Source organism: Limulus polyphemus, unplaced genomic scaffold, assembly GCF_000517525.1.
Source record: "Limulus polyphemus unplaced genomic scaffold, Limulus_polyphemus-2.1.2 Scaffold579, whole genome shotgun sequence".
NCBI classification, from domain to species: Eukaryota; Metazoa; Arthropoda; class Merostomata; order Xiphosura; family Limulidae; genus Limulus; species Limulus polyphemus.
In genome coordinates, this window is record NW_013666189.1 from 243,622 (window position 1) to 260,008 (window position 16,387).

At 33.5% G+C, this 16,387-nt stretch overlaps 1 protein-coding gene across 1 annotated transcript in view; it reads right to left on the reverse strand.

Moving 5' to 3' along the window:
* Positions 1–4,653, reverse strand: part of LOC106459229 (dihydropyrimidine dehydrogenase [NADP(+)]-like) — a 66,917-nt gene extending 62,264 nt beyond the window's left edge. The window contains exon 1 of the mRNA XM_013918832.2: positions 4,422–4,653. Within this exon, the coding sequence (XP_013774286.1) occupies positions 4,422–4,469 (48 nt within the window). The 5' untranslated portion in view covers positions 4,470–4,653. The remainder of the gene's footprint in view (positions 1–4,421) is intronic.
* Positions 4,654–16,387: the final 11,734 nt, after the last annotated feature.

A 16,387-nucleotide genomic window follows, 5' to 3' on the forward strand; every position in this document is an offset into this window, starting at 1 on the left:
ATTGTGATTTATCAACCTTCTTTATCATACTTGTTTTTTGTTGTTGTTTTTTTCATTATGATCCCAAAACATTGTTTTCCACTACTGCGCAACGACTTATCATAACAATATAAAACCATAGAATGCGCACAGACTTAATCTTTCGAATGAAACAATGTCACCCATGTTATTAAACTGAGGAGTTCCGTAATAAGTACAAGTCTTGCAACAGTAAACTGTGTACATGAGAAGAGGAGCTGGATTTTAATAACATCAACTACGTCTTGTTTGTCCTCTAATGAGTCTTTTTGTTCAATACCACTAAGACTCGCCAAGTTGACAACACACAACATCGTAGTAAGAGTTACTTATGTCAGTCGTTTAGCAGGGTTATAATACATTGGACTAGTAATGAATAATACGAGTATAGTTAATTTTAGTCTCGTTGCAATTCACAGTTACACCTAGATACTAATTTACCAGTTTGGAGGTTCAGCTCCTTTAAAATACAGGGCAGGTATAGGGATACGACGTTTAAAGTTGCCCTCTCATGCAGCCAAATACCTCCAGAAGTTTATGAACGTATAAATAAACTGTGTCATGTTGATCGCCATCCTTCATTAGTTATCCATGACCGTGCATCAACAAGTTTCTCTGTGTATTTCAATTTATCTATTTTATAATGAGTCATGTAATATAATTTAACCAAGCACTTAGAGTGAAGCAGCAAAATAGAAAAAGCGTAAACTACTGTTATTCATACTCAACCTTATTGACATTTTAATTAACTGGCTAAAAATTAAATAACGTAAGATACCTGCACCCAATTAAAAATTCCATTCAAATCATACCGTATTTTATAACATACAGATTAACGTTTTGAATTGTAGCTTATCTATAATTTTTGATGAACGAGTTCTGCTTTTAAACAATGATATTGTTACGCCTCCGTTCGTTAGTTAATTTTCGGTAGCTTCGTTCTGACGAAACTTTAGCGACACAAGACCTTTCTTAAATAAAACTGGTTTACTCTTTCTGAATATAACTTTGCGATACACTTAATTTCAACAGTCGCGCTATAACAAACGCTATAATTCTCAACGAACGTCTCACGTGCTCAACAATATTCTCTCTCCGCAGTTCAATTACACATTGTTGCCGTCACGTTGTGACCATCTTATATATACTAGACTACCCCCAATCTAGTAGTCTCCCGACAAATCACGAAGGTTCGAGAAGGACGTGGCGTGATACTTTCACGTGACCTCGCTGACGCAACAATATATATATATTTAAAATATGCGTTAAATGTAAAATATAGGTCAATTGGTGATACATTTAAGTAACAAGCTGATTCCACATATATATCAATCCTTCTGTTATTTCAGAAAATGAAGCTTTGAATATTTAATTAATTAAACTAAACGTGTGAAGACTTGTACATTTAGTTTTATCTTATCTATCTATACTCGTTTAGTTTCAAAGCAGGTGTGACCAGTCTTGGTTGTTTATAAGTTAACATAAGACAAACTTTAAAACCTTCCTTCCTTCAGTGCTACTAAAACTTTAGTTTAATGTTTATGTTGAATTCACATGCTGCATCGTTGTACGTTTCTTCCCCATTCTACTTCTTACATATGTACATTATACTGTGTATATAGCTGAATCTAATTTAATATCAGACAGAACAAAACTAAAAAACTTTGTTTTAAAATGTCATGTTGAATATTATAGTTATTTGCTCAATCTAATATACAAGTTTTAGCACATACATCATTCTAAACAAATTTAGTTTTAAGGTAATTTTTTGCATATATTTAATCAGTTACGATGCAAGTTTACAGTAATCATGACTTGAAATATTTTCTTTTCACGACGTTAGTCATAAGTTGATGTGGCGCTTTTTGCAGCTTTACCATCTAGCTGGCTTTCAAGATATATTCAGTTTTTATAGAACATGGAACGAAAAATGAAAAGTAATAGAAAATTGGTGCTCTCATTAGAATTCCAACGCTATTAGTCATTCACTAGAAACGCTGAGTGAGCTACGAGAGTATTAAGCGTCTTCAATATATTATTTTTAACCGTAGACAAGACTAATAAACAAGGATTTACAACACTAAAATCCAGTAGTACCCACAAGTGAGAAGATGAAATAACAAATCTTACTTAAGCTGTAAGAGGTGAACATGTTTAAATAGCATAATTTGTTTGAAAAAAGAATAAAGTTAATTATTTCATTTCCTACATCTTTTTCATACCCCCAATGCTTTGCTAACTATGATTTATCTCTAGGGTACTAACCTCTAACTGTAGCTTAAGGGTGAGGGAAGCAATCTGCTAAAATTAAGAAGGATTCTTCCAAGGCCTAGGGGAGATAGGCGCCTGTGGTATTTTCAGGTGGAAACTAGTTACCCATCATGTATCAGATAGACAGACCCAATAATAAGAGCAAATTCGTTTCAGAAATAATTTTAGCAGATTGCTCCCATCACCCTTAAGCTACAGTTAGAGGTTAGTAGCCTAGAGATAAATCACAGTTCATCCACACGAACGCCATCTTTATTATGGAACAAACAAGAAAGATTTTAGTTGTTGTTTGAAGTTAAGCCCAAAGCTACACAATGGGCTTTCTGTGCGCTGCCCACCACGGGTATAGAAACCCGATTTCTAGCGTCGTAAGTCCGCAAACATACCGCTGTACCACTGGGGGGCAACAAGAAAGAAACACAATGTACATAAATGTGCGCACGAAAAGACAGTCGCTTCTATTGGATTGTGATTAGCTGTACAGATGTCACGAAAAGACAGTCGCTTCTACTGGATTGTGATTAGCTGTACAGATGTCTGTTGATCTAAACATGCTGAACTTCTAAACTGAACCAAGTTTTGAGGTCTCTAGGTAGAAATGAATTTTTAAAACTGCTTCTGAATTCTACAGGTACGTTTGGTTTCGTTATCCAGTCGACAGCGTCATCTCCTGATCTTCGTTCTTCCACACCATTGGTTAGCTATAGTATACAGACGTTGTCGATTCAGACAGCAATGGATATTACAGGGTATTCTATCGGGCAGAATATATATTATTTACTACTGAGAACACATAAACAAAGCAACTAGAGCAAGACAATTTGAACGATTTTATGGACCACGTGTTTACACTAAAACTGCATACAATCTAAATAAATGAAAAATTATGAAAAATCCTATATAACAAAAGCAGGTATGGAACGTATGATATTCCTACGTTTCACACACGACTACCTAAATGTCAGTAAGACTGCAGAGATTTTATCTCTAATCGTTTTTTTTTCTGATAAATTAAAATGTATAACTTTGTACTGTTTAAGCTATTTAAAAACATGCCACTTACAGAAACTTATTAGAGAGTCCAAAATATCTAGACCTAAAATTAGAGGATTCTCACATCCATTCTTACAGAATTTTAGTATATTTTTTCGCATTTCATTTAATGTCTGAACATTTTACTTCGGTGCAGAATGTTTGTGAAGATAGGGCGATAAAGGTTGTATTTACATGTAATATCAGAGGACGTATTTTTATCACCTCTTACTGATAATGGTGGTGGCGCTATACATCGTAGTCAGAGAACAAAGGTTAAGAAGTTACAGGATTTTCGAAACAAATTCACGAAAAGCACGAATAAAACATAGTACTCTACTTCTACTATTTGAATATTTTTTATTAATATCAAATTTATTTTTGTTATTAAAATTAACATTAACAAAGCAGTATTAATTCACGTGACCCGTGTGTTTATTCTTAAGGATCGCATGAGCGAGGATCGTTAATTTTTTTTTCAATGTAGATGTTACACTTTTAATAGCCCCCAGTAACACAGCGGTATGTCTACGGATTTACAACGCTAGAATGCGGGTTTCGAAACCCGTGGTGGGCAGAGCACAGATAGCCCATTGTGTAGCTTTGTGCTTAACTTCAAAAACAAACAAACAAAGACTTTTAATAAACATCCGTTATACGTATCTGCTAATGCAACTGAACTAACACGAAACGAACTGTGAGAAGTTTCTTCAGTGCTAGTGGACAAATTTTGGTACTTAAGGAAAGTGTATTTACATCTTATACACCTTTTTCAATAGTTTGTTATTACGGTCAAAGCTTCACAAGAGCTACGCCCACCGCAATTATCAAAATCTGATTTTTAGCGTTATAAACCCGTAGACTTACAGCTAAGCCACCCAGGGATATTTCTTTTCATTAGTCTAAAGTGAGTCTGAAAATTAAATTAAGCTTACGGAAAAAATGAAAGCAGACCCTCAATGCATAATTTAATTCAAATGGGTATTTTCAAATGTTATTAACTCAAACAAATTCATATGACCTGTGCATTAATTTAAATTAAATACTACATATTGTACTCGCTTTAACTAAAGGGAATAAAAAAAAATCTTCTTGCTTACCTCAATATCTGGAGCGTCTTTAGAAATCGAAATATATGATATGGACATATCTGTGATGTAAATACCTATTGGAGTCGTTTTTCTCGGATAAAACTTGAAAATCGTAAATTTCAGCAACTAGGTGAGAACTGATGATAAACACAATTATTGGCGATCCTTATTTCTGTTGGTTTATATTGCGAGTAAAAGCTAGAGGGTGCAACTGTGTACAACCACTCGTGATAAATCCTTGACAACGAATACGTCATAAGAAAGGAATGATAAAATGTGAGAAAAGCTCTTATATAGTCTATCAACACATGACACCTAGCGTCAAAATATCCATGTACAAATATTTCAATAATAATTAAATGTTGTATAACAATATAAACTATATTCGTGAGCGATTTTTTATCCAGACATTTTGTTGTTGTAATTATAATTCCAATTAATTATCTATATTTCACAGAAATTATAACATGAAATTACATGTTATTAAATATTGTAAGTACATTTTAAATTTCTTGAACGTTTTGTTTCCAGTTGAAGTATTGAATTACATTCTTTACATTTTTAATCTAAATGATCAAAGTTACTTGTTTCCAAGTCATAAATGAGCAATCTATAATGAAAAACTTCTGAACCCCCTTTTCATTATGATTTGTGAACATTACATTGAATTAATTTTAATGCACAAAATAGTTTCTGGATAAAATCATGATGAAAAATTGACAATATAATACCTACAACTGAATTAACTTTCCATAATTCCCAAGAAACGTCGTATTTATCTAGAGTGACTAGAGCTCCTCACGTGCTGGTCATTCTCATTACAACGTAGTGAGGCTGTAACCTCATGATACCACTTGAACAACCATTGAATGACACTGCTGTCAAAATCCTTACACAATTTGCATTATTACAGTAATAATTGATAATAATATTTTTCCTGGGTAGAAAAGGTATTTTACACTTAAGAAGAAGGAATAAAAGTAGATCTAATGGCTCTTTCGATCACATGTTATGTGAAACCTGAGTATATACAGAACAAAATAATTATTAATAAATATAATCATGTTACAAGAAGATTGAAACTCATGGTATGTTCATATACTACAATAATATGTATTATAGTTTGTTTTTGAGTAGACAAATCAATTTAAAAAGACATTCATGTTTCATATATTCACAATTTATATTGAAATTTCTTCTAGTGTATTGTAACATACTATATGGAATGAAATATCCTTATTTCACTCAATGATTTTGTTTATATAATTACAAAAACCTATTGAGAAATCTCCCAGTTTTGGACAAAATTGTTTCTTATTTTGTTTTAGAGTGCAACAATTTTTATATTAAGATTAATTCTACTTGTACTTCTGTTACTCATTTATTTAGTTTCATTACTTTTTGGATGTCATGTAATTAAACATTATGTAAAACATGCCATACTGATCACTGTCACTACTAAGATAACTGATTTTCCATAGCTAGAAAATAGGGTGCCTTTATTCACATATAATGAGGCAATTTTGAAGCATTTTGAGATGATGTTCTGCACATAGATAGTTGGTGTCTTTGTAAATAGGATATAGAAGTCGTGAACCTCTGCTACTCCTCTATTTCAGACAAATGTTGTAGACAACAATGATAGCTCTGTATTGTGTAAACACTCACACTCGCTTGATCCTGTTTTACTGCAGTTATTCCCATGGGGTACAGGATTAAGGGATGGTAGAAATGCTTGTACTACAAAGGTTGATTTCACTTGAAGTCTATAATTAGATTGATTATTGATGTAAGTAAACTAAAATTGTGTGATGTCACACTATGAAATGGGACTCTGACTTAACACTACAATATGTCATTATTCTTACTTTATTTTTCTATTGTAAACATTTTTATTTGTAGCTACAGCACAAAAGCTGACTACTTTAGTAAGAATACATTTCTTTCTTTGTTTTTGAGAATAAACATTTCCATTATTCTTTGTTTTAAACACATACGTGAGTCACTTTCTTATTCTACCTTTCGGAACGAGTGAGTTGGTTCAAATACGTGCGATATAACAAAATATTTCCTGCACTTTAAATTATAAGATTGGCTGTCAATACTTCATGGCGGATAGTTAGAGATAAAGTTCTTCTACTCACTTGCTGTCTTCCCTCTGGTCAGTAGTTCAAAGTTCGGGACTGTGGCAGATAGTCTTAATATATTTTCCATTAAATACAAATAGAAGATTTTTTCTGTTTGTATTTGATTTATTCTTTGCAAAGCAATTACTGCACCAGCTGCTTATTATGGACTATTTATAGCTCACCTGTTGTAAATCAGTGTACTTGAATACCTTGTTGGTATCCTATATCTGATAAACTAAATCACAAGTATAAATTCGATTTAGACCTCGAGAATAAACACAGAAAGTTAATTATTTTAAAGTTTTCTTCCTTGCTTTTTATATTATTGATAATTTTATCATCACGAATTTGTTACAAGGCGCCAGATATAAAATATTATCCCAATACACTCAATTTTGCAAGTAATAAAAAAATGTGCAAAAAATTAAGTATGATAAATGTATGACAAAACCTACAGAAACAAAGTAGTGATGAATTCATATTATCATACAAAAATCTCTACATAAGTAGCCAGTAAGTACTGAGTGAAACTTACAAGCTTGTGATTATTAGCCATTGTATAGCACTGTTCAGTTTAAATGATTTTATTCAAACCTTAATTCATCAACTGACAGGAATTCAACTGGATTCAAAGGAGAATGAATGAAGCAAACAAGCACTATAAATTAAAGAGTGGACATAAGGACACTTAAAAATAAATGATGTTCTCAGCAGTGTACCCATTTGCCATTGAAGACCTCCATTCATACAAATTGTGGGTAAATTAGACAAGTAGATGATGAGAACACAGGTAATGGTATAAACATATAGGAGAAATATTGTGTTCTGCTCTTGTTGTGGAAGATTCTCAGAGAAGCAGCCTAGTCACATATTATGAATGAACATATTCCAGACTTTGTAGCTCCTCTACATCAATATGTGAAAAGGTCAATGACACGCAAAACTGACAAAATTAGCTCAGAAAAAATGAAATGTAAACACAAAGTGTCTGAAAGATCAGAATAAAAAACTTTAGGATATCAGAGAGAGAAATCACACAAACACACATACAAAATAAAACAACAACGTAGATCAATGTTTCTCAACTGGGGTTCCTCGACAGACATCCAAGAGTTCCGCAGCGTTCCGCGGAGTGCAAGAGTTCCGCATATTCTAACGCATAAATACATACTTGTCACATGGTTGCAATCCAATGACATCATATTTCTTTATTAATATAGCGGATTTCATAACGACACAACATAACAACAAGTCACTGCATTGTTTTCAATTAGTGAGCGAAACTAGGTACAAACAGTTGCTTGACTTATGTAAACATTTATTATTTGAAAGAGCACGTTTCTCGTGCGTGTATGTTCAAGTAATTGGTTCGAGAAATTTTTCATGCTTTGCATGTATATGTGTGTGTTGGTATATAGATGCTTATGCTTTGTCTGGAATTATAAATATAGTATTACAGTAATGTTTTTTGTAAACAACGCTGTGAAGGGTTTCGTGACACACATTTGTCGCCAGAAGAGTTCAGTGGATTCAAAAAGGTTAAGACACACTGACATAGACAGCTCTCATCCTGGTTATAGTTAAGAAATCTACTGAGAATGGACATCCTGCCTCAATATCTAATGCTACGTAATGACTTGTGCTTGAAAAGGTATTAAAGATATTTACCAAGGCATCATCAGCCACCGGATGGCACCTGCTTCTGTCCATTTCATGGAGCATAAGTGCAAAGGGTGTGATTTTGTCTTGATATGAAGAAAATGAGAAACTGTATGTATTTTTAAATAATTCAGATTCCAAACATCCTTTAAATTGGTATAAGTGAGTGTAGGGTATGAAAGAAAATGCTTATGTCACTATGCACAGAATATGGTTGTCCCAAGTATTAAGTAAGCATTGAATAGAAAATACCTCGTCTGCTATGAATTAGTTCTGGATAGGAGAATAACCAGATATGACATATAGAATCATTAACCAGAAGAAACAAAAATCTGATAAAGATCAGATTAAACAAAAGTATTTCGATACATCCACATGCCAGTATGTAAGACCAAAAAAGCGAAATACATTTTCAAATGGTGAACTTGATGAGATGCAACATGAAATTAACTCTATAGGTGTTCATTTTGTTTGTTTGTTTTAAGTTAAGCACAAAGCTACACAATGGGCTATCTGTGCTCTACCCACCACGGGTATTGAAACCCGGATTGTAGCGTTGTAAGTCCGCAGACATACCGCTGTGCTACTGGGGGCATAGGTGTTCATATACATATTAATAGCCCCGTTAGATCAGATTTAGAAGTCTAATCGTTAATGTGAATCGATCAAGATTCTTCAAGTGAAATTCGTCATGAGATTTACACAACCTATTTCAACTCCCTCTGGAATGTTCCTTTCATGCAATATAGCAATGAATGGTCCTAACAGAATATAGAAACCATTCTAATGAATGATAATTTAGGTCAGTCAGGATAGGTAACATAACTGGTGAAAAACAATAGTCAACTTCTCTCACAGCAAAAGCCCTTGTAGGAAAGCTCTATTAGAATGTAAGTATATAGCCTTCTTCGAAACATAAAGAGTATGAGAAGCATCAAAGATCTAAATGTCAGATCTTCTCCTAGCTGTAAAGTGAAAGATAGAGTAGTAAGTATTTGAAGATTCAAAAGGAGGAGGAAATCAAGACATCATAAGACAGGATCCAACTCCAACTGAGTAGAATATCTAGAAAATGGAGTGTGGAGTTCAAAAAGATCTGGAACGTGAGGATAATAGTGGAAGATTACTTCTGTCATCTAAGGGTGGCAGACAGGGAATCTCCGTAGTTTATAATTAAAGAAGCCGTTAAGCCACAATCATGAAATAAGAACATGAAAAATGAAGTAATGAAGATGTGGAGAAAAACAGGAAATATGATTTCTAAGGCACTATCTTTTGAAAATAGCTGATAGACGGCTAGTGAAGAACATCTGCTAAATTGTGACAACATTTTGGCTACTTGAAAAGAGAATCTGGCTTATCTAATAATGGGCCACATAAGAGCCAACTAAGAAGTTCCAAAGAATGAATGTCAGTGTGGAAGATGGACATTTAAGGTTAGCATAGATGTTTACAGAGTTGAGCAAAATGGGATCCCTTTGAGATAAATGATGTAATAGTTAAAACTATAGTTGAGCTGGCCAGTGTGGACAATAAGTATAATTTGACTATTTGATGAGATTATCTTAGTCAGTAACCAAGAAACAAGCTGAAAAGAAAAATAGGCATAGAGAAAAAAATATCTTATTATTTGTTCAAATAATCCACTACTACAAAAGAGGGGTCTGGATCTAGGTATCAGTAAAACGAAGAAGATTATTTGTTACTATTATAAATGCATCAATCATCGGACAATCAAGCTGTTGACACAACCATTGAAAATATGAAGGTAAAGGGTCCACTTGTTAGGTTGACGATTCTTTGAAAGAAAATTTGGAAGAATGTTCCTAACATCTGGTACATGAAAGTTTCAGAAATATGTTTGATATGATGAAGTTAACGATGAAGAGAGACTGCAGCAAATAAAAGGCTGAAAAATTACGTTCTCATTTAATTGTTGATATATGTTATCCTGGAAAATTATCAATGTGAATTAAAACACACAGATGCTGTAGCAAGGGAAGGACCTCTTGATAAGCACAATGAAAGAGACCAGTAATCTGAAGGATGATGTTCTCCCAAGAAAGTTACACAGCCCTTGAGAGAAGCCTATGTGAATAGGTGCATATATGTGTGATATGGGTGAAGAATTAACCTGCAGAAGTAAACAATCTATTTTAAATAAATGTTAGGTGATTGAAAGTAGTGGGGTAGAGAGGGAAAATTTCTGAAACAACATTATTGAAGAAAGATGTCACTGAGAAGCAAGATCCCATTTGAGATGTTGCATATTAGTGCACACCAAGGGAATGTCTTGCAATGTCATGGGAGAAGGGAAAATATACTTTGAACTCCAGATATACCAAATACTGTGTTTATACTATGAAAGTGGGGTTATAGATGAGCCACCCAGTGATACAGTCAACTAGGTGATCAACTGAAGGTGAGTAAGATGCTGACTATGCGAAAAGGTCAGAATAAACCAACTGTTAGTGTATAGATAAAAAAGTATGTTAATAAATGGATATGACAAATATATGCTAGGGTATTCTATAGAAGAAATTTGGGGGTGATTAAACTACCTATCATAAGAAAACATGGGTTGGCAGATGAATAAGGATGTGAATATAAGCATCTTATATGTACACCACCAGTTTCCAATGGCAATTGTGAAGAAACTTTCCAAACTACATTATTTAAAATGAGGTGAATTCATGAAAAGCTGAGTTGACACAGGCCAATGCTGCTAATTTCCTGACAAATGATTTTGACGGCTCCTGTCAGAAGGAAAGTTAAGACTTCCTGATCCAGAGATTATACATGAATAGAATGGAAGGGATATAAAACGACATAGGAGTAACGAACCAACAGTTATAATTATATAACCTTAAACAGAGCTTTAAATGATCCCCAACAGTCTATGTTGAATATTCTTCTGAAACAGAGGAGAGTAAATGTATGGTTCGAAAACACCACTTTACTTATGTCTATTTTTGGCCACTCAGTTGTGTCAAAAGAATTAAGTAGAAATAGACGAGTCGCTCGAAAGGAATGACTTCCAGAAATAGGACAAAGTGTTAAAACACAAACATCTCCTGCTAGGATGATTCTCCTGAATGAAAGAATAGTGCAGATGAAATCTTGCAAAGACAAACAATGAGGAAGAAACTCTTTTAAGGTCATATAAAAAATTGATGTGAGTGTTGTAACAAAGCATGGTGGACCAAAGTGTTAAAGGCACAAAAGACATAAGAGCCATGAGGATATAGAAACTGAGCCAGTAGGTTTGTTTGTTTTGAATTTCACGCAAACCTACACGAGAGCTATCTGCGCTAGCCGTCCCTAATTTAGCAGTGAAAGACTAGAGGGAAGGTAGCTAGTCATCACCACCCACCGCCAACTCTTGGGCTGCTTTTTTACAAACGAATAGTGGAATTGACCGCACATTATAACGCCCCCATGGCTGAAAGGGCGAACATGTTTGGTGGGGTGGGTATTCGAACCCACGACCCTCAGGTTGCGAGCTGAGCACCCTAGCCACCTGCCATGCCAGTAAATGTAAATGGCTGATCATTTCGACAGTTTGACTACATCGGGTATTTATGCAATTGTCTTTGATTCAGTCATTATGTTTATCGTTAAAGTAGTTAATATCAAACTATCTGCCGTGTTCTTTACCCACATAAACGTAGTTAGATGGCCTTCCATTATTACTCAGTAGTATTTCTAGGTACGCCTTATAAGCATAAATATTTTAAGATAAAGAAATGAGTTTGTCATTCAGTTGTACATCAGCTTGAGAAAATAGAGAATGAATAAACAGATTGAAAGAAGAATACTTATCTTCATCTTTCTTTTAAGCCCATCCCATCATTTTCAACAACGTTTACCTTCACATATAGATATGATTATGCGGGATCTATGTATTAATCTCCCGATTATGATATAGAACATTCGATGGGCCCACTGTCAGTCACTGATGAAAGAGGATAACAGTCTGTCAATTGACCCTCTTCAATAATTGTTTGTGTAGAAGGGAGAGATAATAAATCTAGCTACGACTTTGCACACTGACAGGACTTTTCATGAGGTAGAAAGGACATGATTACTTGTCAAAAATATTAAGGCTCAATGTTCTCTGTCTCTTGGTTCTAATGATTCTGAATGTGGGGCTTTTGTGTCTCTTTCTTTATTAGGTACAGTAATCTCTTTGAGATATCGGGTGAACTCTTGAACTCCTTATTTTGCACTTTTTTTTTTTCTGGCATCAACAAAAGGTTTTCCTTGTATGACATCTGATGATAAACTTATACCTGACGTAACTGCTTGATTACCTAAAGCTGATGCTCCTTTTTTCAGAAAAGGTATAAATGAACCATCTGGCCATGACGGGCCTTAAACAAGTGGGAGCCAATGCAAAGTCTTTGTTTTATATCATTATTAAAATATTCAGATGAATAGAAGAAAGATTCAAAATGAGCCACATCATAGAATGTAGGATAGAAACTAACAATGGATTCAGAAGAAGACCACGTTGAAGACATTATCATCATAAAATTTATCTGATATTCAAAAACTAGAGAATTAAGAAGAGTTAAGGAAGATGTCTATACTAAAAGAAGAGTATCAATTAGCAGATTTATAAAACACAGGCAATCCCCAAAAAATAAAGATAAAGCAGAAAGAGTAGCTTAAGGTTTAAAATAGAACAAACACAATATACAAACAAAGAAATAAGAACAGCAGAAGCTTTATCAGAACTAGGGCTAGCTGGCAAATTATTCTCTTCAGACAATGAAGATCACTATCTATACGAAAGATCATTATATTATTATATTATAACGAGTAAAGCACAGATATTCCGCCATTGAATGATCACACGTTTAAGAGGCTATTAAGCAAAGAATAAAAATTAGAATGAGTCAAGCAGGAATACCTTAAAAAATTGAAGTAGTACAGAGACAACAGAAAACTGATAATGAAGTGTTAAGTTTTATATAGATTTCAGGAAGAATGGTACACCATAAGCTGCTAAACACTAAGACAAGATATAGTAAGAAGTATGATGAGGTAGGACATCCAAGGAGAAAATCATAACTAGTTTCAGGTACGGGTTTACATGACTGACATGAGATACTGTTGCTAATATTATTCTATACAAGGTAAAATTTAACTAACAGGTTCTAAGATACTCAAGATCTTTAATAATGGAGCAGCATCCCCAAACCAAGTCTGAACAAAGGAAAGAAAAGGATGATATACCTAGGAAACAAGATGTTGGAAGGTTACTTAATTTGACTTGAGAATAAGTGGGTTGATTTAATGATGAATGAGGAGAGGAAATGATGAAGCTTCCTGGATTCTGTACTAATGATATTATTAACAATCTTAATTTGTTTTATTTCATATGGCTGTAAGCACTTTGGATACTAATATTATCCTGCATGGTGGGAGATTGTCACAATGTGCACAATGAGTATTAACTTTGGTACACTGTGAATGCTGATTAGGTATACTAGATTTAGAACGGTAAAAGCTTCCCATGCAGTTAGAAGCAGTATGTTTAAATCGTTGACACTTGTAGCATTGAGTGAGAAAAGACACAAAATTATTGATAGTTAGCAAAAGACTCATTCATTCAAATGTAACAGCGATATTCTAGGAGTCCACATTTGATCTGTTAACACGTCGATAGAGCCGTCGATCAGCAAGGATTCAACGCCTTTGTTGTGTAAACTCTTTACGACGTTCTCTAAAGTAGCAGCATTTTCTGAACTTTAAACATCCACAGGTCAGCTCCCAAACAAGATAAAGTAAGACTGACATAAGCACTTTGGACTCAAGACAAGTAACAAACTTAGAAGCGGTATGTTTAAATCGTTGACACTTGTAGCATTGAGTGAGAAAAGACACAAAATTATTGATAGTTAGCAAAAGACTCATTCATTCAAATGTAACAGCGATATTCTAGGAGTCCACATTTGATCTGTTAACACGTCGATAGAGCCGTCGACCAGCAAGGATTCAACGCTTTTGTTGTGTAAACTCTTTACGACGTTCTCTAAAGTAGCAGCATTTTCTGAACTTTAAATGACTAGGGATAGAACTAACCATTTAGTTCAGGTACGTAAGTTCTAGGCCATTCATGTTTACTTCAGGGATGGTGAAAGCTTTAGTAAGTGTGATAAAATATACTTTCAGGATTATTTTATGAAGCTCAATATTTTGTTAGACAACCAATGTGGAATTACAAAGGAAAGATCTATCTTATTAACCTTTTACTTTTTTCATGATATTACTTCTTATCTAGATGAAGATAAAGGAGTGGTTTGGGTTTACTTGGATTTTCAAGAAGCATTTAACTATGATGCCACAATATAGTTAGAGTATGAGATACGTTTGTTAAATGGATAGAAGATGGCTCAGTAATAGGAGTAAAAAGTAATTATTAATGGAGTTTAGTCTAACTGTACTAATATTACAAGTGGGATAATTCAGGGGTCTGTGCTAGAACCATTACTATTCCCCACTTGTATTAATGGCATTGATAGATGAATAGTGAGAAAACTGGTTAGGTTTACTGTTTATATAAACTTTCTTGGAATAGCTGATTGTAAGCACGATGCTATAGCTCAACACAAGGACCTAGTTGGACAAACACATTGCAGATAACATTTTAGTTACGACAAGTTTAATATTTTGCAAGTGGCTTATCATAATATAAATTATATATATAAGTTACTTATTAATTACTTGGTGGTAAATAGAAAGATTGAGAGATTTAAAGTAGATAAAGCACAAAGGTCAAACAAGTTTATCGCCTTGATTTGGAAGTAGATTAAATATCATATACGTGTATCTCTTTCTTTTGTTTTTGCTGTTTCAACAGAAAATGAACAGTTACTTATTATTTAATAACCTCTATCAGAAGGGTTGCTAAAAATCTTCATTAAAACTGTAATTAGAAACAACCATGAGTGACATTCAAACCGCAAAACGTTTCCATGACTATTCTGTTAAGTCAACATATGGACATCTTCTCTTTAACCAAGGACACATGTGGAGGTTGAACCTGCTCAGGGAAGTACTAAACAACAAAGTACATGTAGAATTGTTACATGCAAAGTTTCATGTATCATGTTTATTACATTTGGCCAAGGTAATTTGTAGTATTTAAGAAATGTAATGTTATATACTAAATCTACCGATACTTTAAATAAGTTAAATATATACTGAATTAATCGAATTTAATACTGTACGTTACATAAATACATATAAACGTATGTCTCGTGTGGTATGTAGCAAGTTTCGGCTAGATGTCCACAGAACAGTAGCACGGCCTATGTATGCATGATCTCTCATGCTACTGGATAGGTTCTACTTGTTTTAATTCACTAGCATATTTAACTCTATTAAAACTATAATAACAAAAACTTGATGTGCATCAAACTGTTCCTGACCACAAATCCTGAAGAGCAAGGTCCATTAGATGCAAGGCATCAGTGTGGCGTCAAAACTGTTTTGATAAAAGTATATTTTAATTATATTTCTATTTTGTATTGAAAAAGGTTTGAGTTGTGGTATATTGTAACAACTTTGTATATTAATATATTTTACCTAATTGAAAACAAAATAATAAATTTTGTTGATTTATAATGATTAGTTCGCATTTCTTACCATTGAATCTGGTGTGTTATGCTCTTTAGACAATAAAACAAGTTTACATAATTAAAATATTATCATGTTGTTAAGAGTCTAGAAGTTTTAATTATAGATGATCTTTTTTTTCTAATTACAGAACAAGGAGTTTAAAAGATTGTTACAACATCCTTAAACAGTTTATTTATTGGTTTACATGAACCACATAACATCATCCAAACAAAGAACAACTATTTCTACTTTTTTAACTTTATGAAAACCATTTAGGATACAAAATAGCTGCAAAAAGAAACAATCAAAAGGTTCTTAATCTCATGTAAACGTGATTGTTATATTTTATAAAACTGTAAGATGTTGAAGGTAATAACAAAAAGTGTCTAAAATAAGTTTCAGATTTCTACTTTTATGAGAGTAATTCCACTGTTTCCTAAAACAGATGTAATTACTCAACTAACCATACTGAAAACTCTATATTCTTCAGTACAAGTGCTCACACTTAAAAAAATTGGGTAAAGAATTAGAAATAAACTATACTTTGAAAATATTAAA